This window comes from Vicugna pacos, chromosome 17, assembly GCF_048564905.1.
Source record: "Vicugna pacos chromosome 17, VicPac4, whole genome shotgun sequence".
In the NCBI taxonomy this organism is placed as follows: domain Eukaryota; kingdom Metazoa; phylum Chordata; class Mammalia; order Artiodactyla; family Camelidae; genus Vicugna; species Vicugna pacos.
The window spans coordinates 11022538-11040462 of NC_133003.1; the positions used below are offsets into that span (position 1 = coordinate 11022538).

Here is a 17925-nt window from a genome sequence, read left to right on the forward strand (position 1 = left end):
ACTCTGCTGGTTTGAACAGGAAACAACTTGTTAGCAATAAATAAAAATAGAGGCCCCTGCCTTCCCCACCCTCCAAATGCTGTTCAGAACATAGCTGATAAACATTTTGAAGGGAACCACTTAAAAGCAGCAATATTCTGATCTAAAACAGTTAAAGAAGAGGCCAGGTCGGCCGTGGGGACCTGTGTGGATGTCTACATGGGCACAGGCGCTGCTCCGAACCACACCCATCTTCCTCACCTGTACCAAAGTGAAGTTAAATAATTTTTTAATAACTCCTGCAACAAAACCCACAATTCCCGTGGCAAAACTGCTATGTTTTTGAATCACTGCAATAGCTACTAGGAAGTTAAATGGATCGTCCTTACCTTTACCAACTTTCCAGTGATCTCAGGCACATCTCCCATTTTCCGATTATCCAGCATCCGAATTTCATAAGATTGACCTATTTTTAAAAATTGTGTATCAAGAACAATCCGTATAAAGAACATCACTCTGTGTAACAAAAATTCAACTGCCTCTCAAACATACAAGTCAATGTCAATTTTAGAGAAACAAGTCCAGACTGATCTTCCTCTTCCCTGCAGACTGCATCCTTCCCTCTTCCACCAGCACAGAAGCCTGAAGAGTTCACCAGTCTACCTTCCTCTGTTACTCTCACACTAGTGTTATTACACATACACGCATTATCCAACACGTTTTTCATAATACCTTGATTCAGAGATAACTTACAGGCCATAAAATTCATCCTTTTAAAGCACACAATTAATTGGTTTCTAGTATGTGCAGAGTTGTGCAGCCATCACTGCTATCAATTTTAGAGCATCTTCATCCCAAAAAAGAGAACTCACACCTGTGAGCAGTCCCTTCCCTTCTCATTCTCCTACCCCCGCCCCTTCATCAACCTACTTCCTGTCTCTGGGGATCTGCCTGCCTTGGACACCTGATATAAATGGAATCACACAACAGGTGGCCTTTTGTGACTGGCATTTTCACTTATAATGCTTTCAAGATTCATCCTTGTTGTAGCATGTGTCAGTCTTTCCTATTTTTTAACAAAAGGTATGTTTCCTTTTTAAACCTTCAATCAGTTAACAGTATTTTTAATCCTACAGACATGCTATTTCCTAGGATCTAAAACCTGTTTGCCAAGTAACTGATACTGCTTCATTAATAAAAAAAAAGTCTCCAAACAGAACAGCTATTTCTGATCCAACAGCAGCAATAAGCTGATCTGGAATAAGTCAAGGGTTTAAGATCAGAAGGGTCACTCAAATCATGAGGTGGTGAAACATCAGAGATTCACCTGGGGTTGCAGGTCAAGGGGCAGCCTGTTCCAGCCAGATCCCCGCTCAAGGAGAGAGCCAGCTGCTCATGATGCCCTCTTGTGGCTCCATGTCAGGACTACAGGTTTTTACTCCACAAAGTCAAAGACCTAAGTCTTCCTACTACCTAAGAGCAGAAGAGGACAGCTGTCCAGGCACACCCAGGAAACCACAAATACAGTTTTTAGACTCTGTACTTCTAGTGTTCAAAATTGTACAAACACTGACATTCTAAGGCATCAATACAACTTGGAAAACTTGTTCCAATTTCTACCTGACTGATGAAGTTAAGACTACATAGAATTTACTTTTTTTTCTTTATGGTTTTACAGAATGGCAAATATTCTTCAACAATAGCTGCCCAAGGGGCAGAGGTAGGTAAGCAATAAGCTTCAAGGGGAGAGTACTAAGAGTGACCAAACTACGGCCAAGTAATGGCTACAGCCCCACCTATGTGCCAACCCTCCTTTGAGGAAATCCATCTGTAAGAAGTGGCAGTGAGGGGGGCTCACATATTTGCCTGGATATTCAAAATCATATAAAGTGGAAGCCTGGGCTCCAGAACAGCAGCATCAGCATCACTTGCAAACTTGTCAGAAATGCAAAATCTCTGGCCCCACTGCAGACCTACTGAATCAGAACTGCTGTCAATCACACGCTGACAAGCCCTCTCGGTGCCCTGATGCACAATGAAGTTGCAGAACCATTGCTTTGTGTTAAAGCAGACATTTCCAGTCAGTCTATACTTTTTCTAACAAAATACATTCAGGACCTTCTCCTGGGAATAATTTTATACTCAAAAAGCTCTAAGTAAAATGATAAAAATTAATCATCTTTTCTCAGCAGCTGAACAAATACTACAAGAGATGGTATGATAAACACTCTCCCAGAGTGCTCTATCCAGAGGAGAAGTGGCCTGGTTTGGAACAGTGGATTATACATTTGCCTCATTCTGCACAGGGTTTGTTTAATACAATGTCATATGAGCCACTGTGCAATAAGATTTCAAAAGTCTTTTTCAGTTCTAATTACTTGTCTATGTTAAAATTAAGCACTAAGTCGATCTAAAGCTGTTTAAAGTAAATTACATTATGCTTCATTTCCAAGTAACCAAAATTCATTAAATTGTCATTCACTTATTTAATAAGACTGTAAATCTTGCATGGGTCTAGGATAGCTCTTGCTCCCATACATACACATGCACCACAAATCCATTATGTTCACATATATTCATCACACATGTATATGCAAGCCATACATTTGAATATACATATATGGGCACATTTTTAACACACACATACGTGCACACACACACACACACACACACAGGCTCAGGGTTCATTAGATGCCCATTCAAGACCTAGCTTTGACTGGGCCTTTAAAGAGAAGCTAGAAAGACTTAAATATAAGACAAGACACTATAAACCTCTTAGAAGAAAACATAGACAAAACATTCTCTGACATAAATCTCAGCAATGTTCTCCTAGGGCAGTCTACCCAAGCAACAGAAATAAAAACAAAAATTAACAAATGGGACCTAATTAAACTTATAAGCTTTTGCACAGCAAAGGAAACCATAAGCAAAACAAAAAGAACCTATAGAATGGAAGAAAATATTTGCAAATGATGTGACTGACAAGGGTTTAATTTCCAGAATATATAAACAGCTCATACAACTTAAAAAAAAAATCTAATCCAAAAATGAGCAGAAGACCTAAACAAGCAACTCTCCAATGAAGACATACAAATGGCCAATAGGCACATGAAAAAAATGCTCAGTATCACTAATTAGCAGAGAAATGCAAATCAAAAGTACAATGAAGTATCAGCTCACACCAGTCAGAATGGCTTATCATTCAAAAGTCCACAAATGATAAATGCTGGAGAGGCTGTGGAGAAAAGGGAACCCTCCTACACTGCTGGTGGGAATGTAGTTTCGTGCAGCCATTTTGGAAAACAGTATGGAGATTCCTCAAAAGGCTAAAAATAGACTTACTATATATATGATCCAGCCATCCCACTCCTGGGCATATATCCAGAGGGAACCTTAATTCAAAAAGACACATGCACCCAATGTTCACAGTAGCACTATATACAATAGCCAAGACATGGAAACAATCTAAATGTCCACTGACAGATGACTGGATAAAGAAGCTGTGGTATATTTATACAATGGAATACTACTCAGCCATCAAAAAGAATAAAATAATGCCATTTGTAGCAACATGGATGGCCCTGGAGAACGTCATTCTAAGTGAAGTAAGCCAGTCGCATAGAGCATCTTCACATCTCCCTGACTCCTGGTGCTTCTGCCACCCTCTTTCACTTATAAGGATTTCACTGGGCCCACATGGATAATCACTCCATTGCCTTAACTGAATCACACCTGCAATGTGCCTTTTGCTATATAAGGTAAAATATTCACAGGTTCTGGGGATTAGATGTGGACATCTTTGGGGCACCATTACTCTGCCTGCCACAGCTGCACACATCCTATTTCTACAGTTCAAAACTGCTTTAGGCTCATTTAAAAATTTGTCATCATACTTGCCAACAAACCTGGCAAAACCCCTGATCATTACACAGTCCTGGGGTTGAATTCTAACCATGAGTAAAAACCACTCAACTAACTGCAAAAGGAAACCAACACGCCAGCCAAGGTCTCATTACTTGGCCTTCCAGTGCAGTCAGAGATCACTAAAGCTGCTTAGTTATAAACAACAGTAACGGCAGCAGAGGCTGGTGCTGTGCTTCCTGTGTGCTGGCCACCTTCTGGGCACATCACACAGAATTAACTCAATTTAATTCTCAACTACTTTAGGTGGGGGGTATTAAATTAAGGAGCTTGCCTAGAGTAGCAAGCGGTGGAAGGGGATCTAAATGCAGGCAGCCTGGCTCCAGAGACTGCAGGTACCCAGTGCTCCCTGCTGCCCTCTACCTCTCACACCCCACTACACACCGAAAAACACACATAAGTAACCAGTCACTGTAGTTGAATCATTTAAAAGGAACAGGACATCCCACAGGCAGCAGAGGTGCAGACATCCCGGGCAGCTCTGTTTCACTGGCAACTAGAGATGCAAGCTTCTACCAAGCATCACTTTAGGGATGGAAGTTCTCTTTCAAATTTTATCTTTAAGTGACAGGACCACTACATTCACCACAACTATGCTTAGGCATGTAACTCAGTCATCACATGAACAGGTAAGTTTATTGGAATAAATTCAATAAAATATTAACTATACAGTATTTTTATTATACAAAGGCCATCATAAAACATGATTACAATCTTCTCAGGTGTCTAAAAAGAGTTCTAATTCAGTGGCTCCCTGAGGCCTGCAGACTGATAGACACTTGGCAAGAAGAGCTTTTACTGTATATCCTTTCATACCTTTTGAACTTTGAACAATGTATATATATCATCTATTTAAACTGTTAAATTCTAAATGGTGACAATTAACTGAAAATTTAGAAAACACTGGAACTATTCTAGTAAAGACACATTATGGTTAAGAAAACAAGATTTCGAATCTGAAAACTTTGAGTTTGAATCTCTATCCATAAAAAGATGGTCAACCTAAAAAAAAATAATTGTAGAAAAAATTACTCCTGCTACAGCTTTAATATAACAAAATGGGGATAATCGTGCTTTCATTAATTGTCACTGTTATTTCCAAGTGACAGAGAAAAAAATGCTTGATTCCCCTCTCATTTAATAAAATGAATATGGAAATTTAAAAGGAATTAAAATTCGTGCTGATGAAGGACAACTTCAAGTGCCCTATCTAATCCCTTCTTTATAAAGTTTTTGTATCTTTTTTTTTTGATAAACAAGACAACATTGCTACTATGAGTCATTTTCCCTTGATGGAGGTGAAGAGTTCATTTGAACATAAAAAAATTAACTCATGAGCAAATCTGAATAAAAATCTGATTCCTAAAAAGAGTAAATTATGTCAATATTTAACAGTCATACTATCAAAGTTGACGCATGGATGTTACTACACTAAATGGGTCACCAAGGTACACTTTGCAGAAACTTTCCATGGCAATGTCACTCCAGTCAAAAATATATTCATGGTCTTTTACTGGAATTCTTAGATAAAAATCAATCGAGCCTGAATTTTATTTTCCACATCTACACCTGATTCTCTTTACACTATGTTCAGGAAAGGCTTCAGTAAAAAATCAAAACTGTATATGCACTAAATCGAGAATGTTTCGTTTTGAAAAGTGAGTCTAATCAACTTAAGATATTTTGCTAAGTCTGGACCTTTGTTTACTTTATTAGTTTGAAAGAGGTGGGGAAAAAAGAAAGACTGAAAGAACATCTCAATCAGGTTCAAACCTAGCCTGAATCCAGAAAAAGCCATGGATCCTCTTCTTAAAAATGTATGCATTTATTAAAAATTTGAAAACAATGTAGGGGATTCACGAAAAGTCTTGGGTTCAGAATCTTTTGTCAAAATACAATACTAAGAGATAAATGCCAGGAGACAAGCCTGTGAAAGAACTACTTGATCTACATGTAAGGATTATATTTAAAGTATTATTATTTCTTTTTTAAAAGGTATATAAAAGTAGAATTACTGTATGATTTCTGAAATGCATTTTTAATGATTATTCAAATATTTATTTTAAAAAATGTAGCCTACATATGCAGTTTTACTTTTCCAGTGATTTTTTCCTAAAAGACTAGGAGAAACTAAGAGGTAAATTAACACAATTCGACAACGAAGAAAATACTCCTCATTAATACTGCAGTGAGCAGAGTCAAGTGCTTGAAAATCACCTGCGCTTACTACACTGATTATAGTCACCTGGAGTGTCGGTTTGGGGAGGGTAGGAGGGAGCCTGCAAGGGTAATGGAAATACTGGGCACAGGCAGTGTTTTCAAGGGAACGATCTGTGTAAAGATTCATTGAGCTGTACATTTAAGAATTACGCACTCTGCTGTAGATATTTCAATATGTTTTTTTAAATCTAAGCTTGACCAAATTGACATTGAGCAAGTTTATCAACTGCTCTAAGCTTCAGTTTTTAAAATCTGTAATGAATCTATAAAATTTCTCAGGTTATTGTGGGAACTGAACAAGATACCACATGTATACTATTTACTACAATGCTTCATACACAGGAAGCATTCAGCGAATGTAGATCTAATATGTTATCACTATAGACTGTGGACTGCAACTTTTATCAATGTGAAATGTCTTTATCCAATTTAATAATAATAGTGACAAGTTATATTTTTCCAGGCCAACAGACAGATATATCCAAAGTTCTTTAAACAGAGGGTGTATGCATGTTCGTCCCATGGTATGCACGTAACAACTTATTCAACTATTCCCTAAGTAGAAGAAATTCAGGTTATTTCCTTTTCTTGTCATTAGAAATAAAGCTACAGTGAATATTACTGCCTCTACATTGTTTCTTCTGAAATGTTTATGTCTAAAACAGATTACCATATGAACTCTTAAGTTTCTTTCAAATATGAAACTTAAGTTTCAGATAACTGAATGCCTACTTAAGCAATTCCTAAATTAATGTTAACACCAAAATCAGGGTATTGCCATAGGCTACAAACCAGAATTAAAGTAAAACCTCATAAACTCTTAAGTTTATCTATCAAATGGAAAGTCAGAAAAAAGTTATTCTTCCTCATTTCAGAATAATCACTAGTGAAGTCTAAAATCTATAGCTCTTTCCAAAAGTTTGAGGAATTAAAGATTCTATTTAAGGACAGAAATATAATCACAACGAACTCATAAGTGAACAGATGTTAATTCCCATTTTGTTGAAATAAAATAGATACACACACAAGGAAACACACCTAGGTCGTTAATCAGTTATCCTGGGGGGGAGTGCGACTGCAATCCATTTTCAGTTTTATCCCTTGATGCATTCCCCCAATTTTCCTATAATGAGTATGTACTATTTTTATAACAATAAACATGCTGAATTCATTTTAAAAATAAGAGTTCAACATGCTTTCAGTATAGGTATCCAACAAATTAATTCCTGCATAGCTAAATACATTTGTTTACATTGATAAGTCACATTGGCCAGTGCCCAAACTGCTGAGAGCACCTCCAAAAAAACCCCTTCATTCTCTCCAACAGTAAATCCTACCGGCCCCCCAACTCTATTTTCCATTCTGCTCACTCTCGCTTTCGTATCACCAAAACATAGTATTCTTATTAAGTGTAGACAAAATTTGACACGGTTTATTTTAGCCACTGATTCCACCTTGGGAAGCTTATGTCTATTCTCAGCACAAATCTGCTTCATGCCTGAGACCAGGTTTCTTGCTAGCTGGACTTCTGATTCATCCTCAAGTTCCTAAAAATAACTGACATCCTTTTCTACTTGCTCCTTCTTTGGATTTTGTCTTTAAAAAAAAAAAAACTGGAATAAATCTTGTTCCACAGACCCTCTATGCAAATCAGTTTCCACCAAATATTGTTTTGTTGGCTCACTGTAAAATTCCTACAATTTTTGTTAACTAAAGTTGTAAAATTTAAGAAAAAGAATCTAACTTTAAGTTATTACCATTCATCAGGCTGCAATGCCAAAATATTATTTCGAATTCTTAAAATCCTTACATCAAAATATGACACAGCCATACTAACCTTGGTTCAAGTAAGTGAGCGTTTCATCGTGCAGCTTGACTGCCGGTGACGTTGCTGCGCACATCACGTACTGAAAGGGCGGGTGTTTAGTTTCATCATCCAATGGAAGGCTGGAATCTTCCTGCTTGAAAATGGGCAATGCCAAAACATCGCTGGAAAGCAAAAAATCAAAAGTGACCTTACTTTGGGTTTAAAATATTTCAGAGCATAGAGAAACATTTAGGGGTAGTTTCTTTTAAAATTTAAGATCAGAAATGGTATGTAGAATAGAATAACTACTAATGCTAATCTGGCTCTCCTGAGAGAAAGTTTTAATAACCCCTACCTCTAGTGAGTGTGGCAGGGGGAATGAATGGCGATGATTGGGCAGAAGTATTCAAGAAAGAAATATTTAAATTAGAATAAAAAGTATTTAACAGTTAAAAAAAAATCCAAACTACTGACAGAGATCAGACTGATAGTATTTACGGTATTTAAAAAAAAAGTTATGTCAAAGAATTCTTTAAAAACTTTAAACTCATTATTTCTATAAAAAAAAAGAAAGAGCAAGAGTACGTACATAGCCACCTGTTTTGAAAGGTACGCTGGCACCGTGAAATCACACTAAGAAGCATTAGATTAAAGTGGTACTTTACAAAAAGTTCCCCGCTAGGCCTGGCCAAGTGCTGAGAGCAGAGAGCTTCATGCCTAGTCTAGAATAACAGCTTCTTCTGAGAAGCAAACAGCAGCAGTAGAAACAGCTGCTATTTTTTCCCCCAAGAATAACCTGGGGTATTGACTGGGAAAGGGATGGGGTGGCTTCTGGGGCACTGTCTATATTCTATTAACTTGCATGGCTAAACACATTATGGATGTGTTTGGTTTGTCCTTTTTTTTTTTAAACAGCTGAGATAAAATTTACATACCACAGAATCCACCCTTTTAAACTGTGTAATTCAGTGGTTTTGAGTACAGTGTATTCACAGAGTTGTGCAGTCTTCACCGCTACCTAATTCCAGAACACTTCCAGCTCCTGGGAAAGAACTACGCTTAGCAGCCACACCTATTCGTACCCCGCCACCCTATCCCCAGCCTTGGCAACCACTCATCTGCCCGTCTCTATGGATCTGTCTATGCTGGATATTTAGTGCAAAGAGAACCATGCCGCCTTTTGTGACTGGCTTCTTTTACTCAGTGTGTTTTCAAGGTCCATCCATGTTGCAGCACACATCAGTACTTCATTCCTTTTCATGGCCGAATGATATTCCATTGTTATGAATATGCCACATTCTGTTTATCTATCATCAAAAGATGGCCCTTCGGCTTGTTTCCACTTGTTGGCTATTATGAATAATGCAGCTATGAACAGCTGCATATGTTTTTGTGTAGACATGCGTTTACTTCCCTTGGATATATATCTAGGAGTAAAACTGATGTGTCATATGGTAACTCTGTTTAACTTTTTGAGAAACAGCCAGACTGTTTTCCAAAGTGGCTGCACCATTTTACATTCTTACCATCAATATATGAAGAGTGGATTTTTTTTTAGATAATTCACTAAGCTGTACATTTATATCTTGATAATTTTTCTATGTCCCTTCCTGAGTAAAAAGTAAAATAACAGTGAAATATTCAAATGAAAAACTACCATATCAACCCCAACAGCAAAGACTTGTCTGAATTGCTTGTTTCTTCTTACAAGCTGTTAACTGACTCAGATGTTTGGCTAGCCCCATTTTAATTAAATTCAATTGAAAAACAAAATGTGGAAATAAATGAACAGAAAGGGAAACCCTGTATTCCCTCCTCCCACATACATTTCTACTGAAGCACTAGACTGACTATTCAGGGACTAAACTACCCATTAATTCTCCTTTATTTATACCTAGGAACTGTCAAAACACTCCTAAGTCAAAAGTATAATGGAGAAACACATAGTCAGCAGTGGTCCCCAGCACCCCTGTAGGACAGATATAAAACCCGAGGCAGATATAAAAACTTTTCAGGAAACTTACAAATGGTACTTCAAGACTCAGAGCAGCTCTTTATAAAGAACAATCATAACAGTCAAGATGACTCCACCATAGATGAAAAAAATTATGTGTTATGTCATATATATGGAAACATTAAAAGTTCTCTTGGTGAGAAAGAAATAAAAAATGAGATATAACTCAGACACACTAATTAATTATACCGAAAAGTAACATGGAGAATAATTTTCAGATCTTAATGCTAACTGCTTGTGTTGATCATTAAATACAGGTCATTAAAATAAGACATCAGACTACATAAGAATGGCTACTTATAAATAAACGGTCATATATAATAAACACAGATCCTAGAAAGCAACCACTATTTTATTCACTTGGTTATAGCCTAGATGACCCACACAGGAACACTATACTCATGGCAGGTGCTATATTATTCTTGAATAAACTTAACACATAAACAGGTAGAGATCATGTGTTCTTGAAATCCCAATTAATTTTTTACTTCATTAAAAAGAAAATGCATTCCAACCAACAGTCACCAGAGTGAGCCTCTTCAAACAGAAGTCAGATCATTTCATTCCTCTGAACTCTCCATCAGCTCACTTTCAAAGCAAGGGTCCTTACAAGGTCCATCAAGGTCCTACTTCATCTCTTCTTTCTTTTTGCTCCACCCACCCTCAGCCCTTCTGCCCAGTCACACCAGCCTCCTTCCCTGTTTTTCAGGGCCTTTGCACTGGCTCTATTCTTCTGCTGATGCCCTACTGGCTCATTTCATTCAAAATGTCACCTTTTCAGAGACAACTATAACCCTCCCATCTCCACTCCCAATTTCCCCTTTCCTACTCTATTTATCATAAAGTGTTTCACTTTCTAACAGTATACATGACTTAGGTTGTATCCCCCATAAGTATATTACCACCCCTCAAACTGGTTTCTCTTCACCGATTAAAGCCAGCATCTAGCACAAAGGAGCTCAAATATCTGCGGAATGGATAGATGAATTGCAGCACTGATAAACAGTTGGGACTAAAATGAAGAACTAGGTCTCCAGATCATTTAAGATCATAAATTCTACTAGGCTGAAGTATAAGAAAGTTCTGGTATTCAATTGTTTTTGTAATCTCATATCCCAGACAGGTAGGACTCCCAGGCATCTGACAAGCAAATGAAAAGCCTCAAGGCTTCAAATTATTGCAAGTAATTTTGAAATGCCAGTATCCAAAAATAACCAGGCACACAAAGACAAACAAGACTTTAGGAACAAGAACCAACAGCAAAAACAACAGATGGCAAATACCCAGTTCCAGAGCCGGCCTGTTGGTATTCAGTTCTCTTCTGCCTCTGCTGCAGGGGGTGAGAGGTCTGAAAACTACATATGAGACGTCTTGCCAGCTGGGACCTTGCTAGGTCACTCCAAAAGGAAGGACTGGTGGGAAATTACAAGGGAGTGGGGAAGAGCAGAGGCAGGAGACCACAGCAGCAGCAGCCAGCCCTCCTCCCTGAATCCTTCTAGCACCTCTGCTATCAAATACTTCACTAACTCCTTCTCTGCTCCAACATCTCAGTGGTTTCTGCTCTCGTGATTGGACACAGACTAATACCTGCAAAGGCTTCAAGATGCCAGAGTTATTGGACCCATAAGATAAAATTAAGCTTACTCTGTTTAAAGAAATAAAAGACAAGCCTGAAAAGATCTGTAAGGAACAGGAAATTTTAAGGGAGAGCAGAACCGAAAAGGAACAAACACAGCTTCTAGAACTGGAAAGCAAAATTGCTAAAATTAAGAACTTGGGTTTAGGAAGAAGGGTATAGCTCAAGCAGTAAAGCGCATGCTTAGCGTGTATGAGGTCCTGGGTTCAATCCACAGTACCTCCTCTAAATAAATAAATAAGCCTAATTACTTACCCCTGCAAACAAAACAAAAAAACAAACAAAGCAAAAAAGAACTCCGGTTTAATAGCAGCTCACAGAGAAATGAAGAGTATATAAGGAAACTGGAATACAGGTAAAAAGAAATGATTCAGAAGGCAGCACAGAGAGCAAAATGACAGAAAATGCAGAAGAGACATTAAGAAAGAAAATATCAGGTGAGAACATTTTACACTGAAGTCTCAGATAAGGAAAGAATGGGGCAGAGGCAATATTTGAGATAAAGGTTAAGCAAATTCCAGAACTGATGAAATACACGAATTTGCTGACTCAAGAACCCCAAATAACCAAAGTAGGATAAATAATTTAAAAATCTACATCTAAACACATGGAGAAAAAATGCAAAGTCAGTATAGTAGGTGGAATTTCCATTTTCTTAGTAAGGTACCAAGTATGGAAATCAACCAGAAGTAGGCCCTGGGAGGGAGAGTGGTGGGTCTGAGCGGCCATCATCCAGTCCTTGAGGAGAGTGGGAGAGGGAACGGATTGGAGGGACTGACAGGCACTACTGTGGGACCACTGAGCAGCAAAAGGGAAGCACCTGAGAGCTGAGGTCATTTACGTCCAGTGAGGCCCAATCAGCACTTTCCTGGAGCCACATTCAGCTACTTCAGAGCAAAAGAAATCAAATTTAACCTGGGTTATAGTTTTACTAACATCAAAAAGAGGAGAGGGGACTAAAGCAAGAGGGGGCAAGAGAGACGAGGGTATGTGCAGGGAAGTCGTTACAATGACTGACATGGAAAGTTACACTGGCTGGGGAAGACAACAGGCGTCCAGAGGTGAGGAGCTGTGACCTGAGAGCAGCACGAGATCTCAGAGTGTCCAGTGCTGGCAGAGCAGGGTAACAAGGGAACGAGCTGAGAGGCAGGAGGTGGTGGATGAACTCTGAATTGGAGATTATATAGCTGGGCTGTGTGATGGCAGTGTCAAGGTCTAACGCCCAAGCACAACAGGACTGACAAGCTGAAGACAAAGTCATTATAAGAAAGAAAATCAAGGAACTGAAGCTTCAGGCCACTGGAAAGTCCATTTAAGTACTTTCTGAAGTCACAAAGAATTAAGACAATAGTTCTGTTAGCTAATGACAGTGAGTCAGGACCTAGAATTTTTAAATGAGGTATGACCCAGAAATTGGAAGATGACGGTGATAGCTGGGTAACTGGTGACATTCGGTGACATGAAATTCAAAGCTGGGGGTCTTGCAGGGAGGGAGAGAGGGAGAAGAGCTTGGAAGTGGCAGTGAGGAGGGAGAACTCTCCCCAGCATCTTGGGGCGGTGGCAGGGTGTGAAAATGAACCACTGCCACTCGAGATGGCTTCAGGGGAAAAGTGTCCTCAGAGCAGAGCCAGGTTTCCAAAAGAGAAAGAAGGGGAAGGTATCGGTAGGAGACAAAGTTGGCTCCATCAGCTTCCTAGGGCTGTCGTCACAAAAAAACTAAAACCTGGTGGCCTGAAACAGCAGAGATTTGCTGTCTCACAGTTGAGGAGGCAGTAAGTTCGAAATCAAGGTGTTGGCAGGGTTGGTTCCTTCCGAGGGCTGGCACGGGGTGGTGGAGGGTTGTGGTTCCGACTGGCCTCCCTCCCAGCATCTGGTGTTGGGTGGCGATCCTGGGTGTTGTTTGGTTGCAGGTGCATCACTCCAGGCATGTGGCCAGCTTCTCCCTGTGTGTCCCCAGTCTTCCCTCTGTGCACGTCTGTCCAAATTTCCCCTTTTTATAAAGACATCAGTCATATTCAACCAGTGCCCACCCTGATGACCACATTTGAACTTGATTATCTTTGTAAAGACCTTATTTCCAAATAAGGTCACATTCTGAGGTACTGAGGGGTGTAGAGGGTGACTAGGACTTCAACATGCCCTTCTTGAGGGGGCACAATTCGACCCATAACATTGATCATTTAGGGGATTTTTTGATAGACTGAGAATTCCAGAGGGCAAAGCGGAAGGATCTTGGAAGTGGTAAGAATGGGGAGCTGGCTACAGGGAGGAGGATGTGCAGAGCACTGTTATCAGAGTCCCGGGAAAAGGAGTGTTCTAAACACCTGGAAGTCCTCCTAGTCCTGACAGACAAGAACCAAGGGCACAAAAGGACTAGTCCAGTATGCCCCCCAACTCAGGCATATGTCTAGAGAGACTGTTCAAAAAGACAAGGAACAAATAAGAATAAAAAAGATGTAACTAGTGATATAAAAACTAATTAAGATGAGATTATCACTAACAACTGTACATTAGCATATTTGAAAATATGGATAAGATGAACAATTTCCTAGAAAAATAACACGAAAACTTTCTTCAGGACATAAAAAGCTTTAAAAAATTATCCTAGAAATTCTCCCCTAAAGAACACTTTCACAGGTGAGTTCTACCAGATTTATAGTGGCAGCTTTTATACGCACTCAACAGAACAGAAACAGAGGGAATACTTTATAATTCATTTTATGAGACTTACGTAATTTTGAAATCAAAACTAGGTATAAACAAAACTAAAAAACAGCTCATTTCAGCCATAAATATAGGTGCAAAAATCCTAAATTAAGTATTAACAAGCCAAATCCAAGAGTATAATGACAAACAATGATCTAGTTGAGTATTTCCCAGGAACACAAGGACAGAGTCCAGAATCTAGAAACAGAACATCATATTCAGAACTTGATGGGCACTGGATTTAGAAGAGAATGGCATTATAAAGAGGTGAGAAATAATGCCTTTTCAGTGGTATTGGGTGAGCTGCATATTCACACAGGGGTAACTGTAACTGGCCTCCTGTCATACCACATGGAAATGGAAGGGGAAAAATCAACTCCAGAGAGGCTACAAACCTAGATGTAATATGCAAAGTACTAAATCTTTTGAAAAGACTGTAAGAATATCTTTCTACCCTCAAGAGTAGGGAAAGACTAATGCTAAATACAAAGGCTGGTCAATCTGATCATATCCAGACCAAGAACTTCTGTTCAAGAACAAAGCTACCAAAAGGAGAATGGAAAGGCAGGTCACGGAGTAGAAGAAAGTATTTGTGAAGCACACGTACAGTCAAATGCCAGGATCCAGAGTATATGCAAGACTACAACAAAAGACAGAAAACAGAGAATTGAATGAAAACAAAGGTGCTGCCTTCAAGACTTGGGAGACTTACAGATAAATATGCAGCCATGCATCTATTAGAAAACACACACCAAAACCAAGGAGGAGGCATCCAAGTAAAAAAGGTGGAAAATAGCAGAAGCAATCAAGACAAGAATTAAAAATAAAACAGAAGACAAACCAGAGAGAAAAAAACAAAACCAAAGTTTGGTTTCTTATAAGACACTAGATACAGACAAACCTCTGAAATAGGTCACAGAAGAAGGAAAAGACATGCAATACAGAGTGAAAGAAAATGAGTAATCACAAACACATAGAGATCAGTTAAAAAAAAATCAGAAAAAATCCCCAAACTGGCTAAGGTATATAAATTGTGAATATTCCTATGTCCATTAAATAAATTACATATGCAAACATTTACTCATTAAAAAAAAATTAAAATCACCAAACCCAGGCCAAATTCCAAGTGAATTTTACAAAAGTTTGAAGGAACAATTAAGTCTCATCTCATAAAAAAAATTTCACCGATGAAGAGAAAACTAGCCAGCTCACTAGAAGCTGATATAACCTTAATGCTTTTTTTTTTTTTTTTAAGAAGGCCAGGAGTACAAGAAGAGAAAACTGAGGACCAGTCTCATCCAGGAATAGAGGTTTGGAAGCATTCTCCAATCAGTAAAAAGACTAAAGATTCAAGTTCTCAGTGTTTCTAAACAACACTACAGTGAAAGCCAGGGCTTATCCCACACTAAGGGAAGAAAATGAAATGTAAAGATTACACAGATGAAGCAAATCTATCATTATTTAAAGATATTAACTAGGAAATCTGAGATTCTACAAATTATGAGAACTAATAAATTCAGCAAGGTCCTGCAAGGGGAAAAAGAAAAAAGAAAAAAAAGCACGACACAAGAGTAAGAAAAAAATATATGTAACATTCCCAACTGATTTTCCTCCTATCCAGAAAGATCATCCACTCCCACAAGAAGACGTCTAAGTTACTCATCGGGAGGCAACCAAAAGGTGCAGTGGAAAGAAGTGGAGGTCAGACTTCAACTCCAAAGCTTCAAATCCCAGCTCTGCCCTTTGCTGAGTGACACCGGGGCTCTGTCTACAAAGCCAATAATGGATTTGTTTTTAATTTCAGAATTAAATATTTCACGTATCCAAACTCTAGGCATACATTAGACCAAAGATTCTCAAAGTGTGGTCACAGAATCCTGGGGAACCTGAGACTCTTTCGGGTGTTCAGGAGGTCAAACCTATTCTCAGAATACTGAAACATTATTTGCCCTTTCACTCTATTGACATTTGCAGTGATAGTACAAAACCGATGGTGTTAAAACTGCAGGTGCCTTGGCACGAACCAAGGCAGTGTACTAGAAATACTGGCAGTTACTGTATAAAAGCTATTATTAATTTTATTAAATATTGGCCCTTGGGTAGGTATAAAGTATTTCTGCTGCACACCTAAGTATAATGGTTATCTCAAGGAAAAGTTTTAATAAAACTACGATCTGTGAGCAGATCTAACAATTCCTCTCACAGAGTATTATTTTTAATTGAAAGAAAAACTGATAAACTCTGATTATTCAGACCTGGGTATCTGACAGAAACTTCCTCAAAAATGAATAAAATGAGCCTATCATTTCCAGGAAAACTGTGCTAGCATTTGTCGCCAGTGATAAAACCTGAACGTTCCACCGTATGCCTTCCCTGATGGGGATATTAAGGAATGTAATTTTTTGATACTGCATAGTGAATAGTGTCAACATTTAGAAAATCTGCATAGCTCAAGATTTGCAAATGACCAACACATGCATGTTTCAAAATTATGCAGGATAAGCGATCCAGTCAAAGTTCAAAAGAGACAAGTTGATTCTAATGTAACAGTACAAAAAGTACATTGATACAGTATCCAATTCCACACTGCAACTTTAAGAAACTACCACTTGTCAAGTGCTGGCATATTAGAAAAATACGCAAAATGATCTGAAAGGGCTATTAAAATAATCATCCTTTTTTCAATGACATATTTATGTGAGACTGGATTTCTTTCACATGTCAACCAAAACAGTATATTCCTATAGCAGATAGGAGAATCTTTAGCTTTTCTAAGCCAGATATTAAAGAGGTTTGCAAAAACTGTAAGGCAATGCCACTCTTCTAAGTGTTTTGTTTTGGAAAAAAATTAAGAAAGTACATTTATGGTAATACTTAATGGTTTGTCATTGCTATTTCGAATAAAACTAATAAACCAAAATTCCTTGATTATGTGGCAACTCAAAACATACAGCATACTATTTATACTATTTTATTCAGACAGACTGAGACAAAGCAGTTCATAAATGAAATGTACCAACAGTGGTCCTACTCTACTCAAAGTCATTCTGCTAAATGACAGAGATCCTTCAAAAACTAAATGGTATTCCTAGGTATATCCTATCTACGCTTCCAAATTTTTTTTTACGTGTTTAAAAACAACAGTTCTGACCACAACATATCAGAAGTGTCAGGGGGAGGGTATAGCTCAAGTGGTAGAGAGCATGCTTAGCATGCACTAGATCCTGGGTTCAATTCCCAGTACTTCCTCTAAAAAGAAAGAAAGAAACCTAATTACTTCCTCTAGCAAAAAATAAACAAACAAAAATTAAAAAAAAAGAGCAAGTGTCAGAGTCATAAAAGAGAAGGAAAGACTACACCTGAATTAACACAACACTGTAAATCAACTATACTTCAATAAAAAACATTTTTAATTTAAAAAAGAGAGAAGGAAAGACTAAGGAATTGTCATTGAAGGAGGCAAACATAAAATTACACATAAGACATGACAGCTTGTAAATATAAAATTATTTAAAAATGAAAAGTTTTGTAAGTAAAAAAGTTCAACTGCCAATACATAAATAAATGACTAAAAATTAGTTGTCATAGTTCATAACAAGACAATTTCACAATCCCCTCCAACTTAGAAAGTTTAAACAAAAA

At 38.1% G+C, this 17925-nt stretch overlaps 1 protein-coding gene across 2 annotated transcripts in view; it reads right to left on the bottom strand.

Annotated features, from left to right (window-relative positions):
• Nucleotides 1-17925, bottom strand: part of UBP1 (upstream binding protein 1) — a 43493-nt gene that overhangs the window by 20658 nt on the left and 4910 nt on the right. For both annotated transcript variants that reach the window (XM_006200623.4, XM_006200624.4), the window contains exons 2-3: nucleotides 7958-8109; nucleotides 369-445 (exon numbers count right to left, since the gene is read on the bottom strand). In XM_006200623.4, the coding sequence (XP_006200685.2) occupies nucleotides 369-445; nucleotides 7958-8109 (229 nt within the window). The remainder of the gene's footprint in view (nucleotides 1-368; nucleotides 446-7957; nucleotides 8110-17925) is intronic.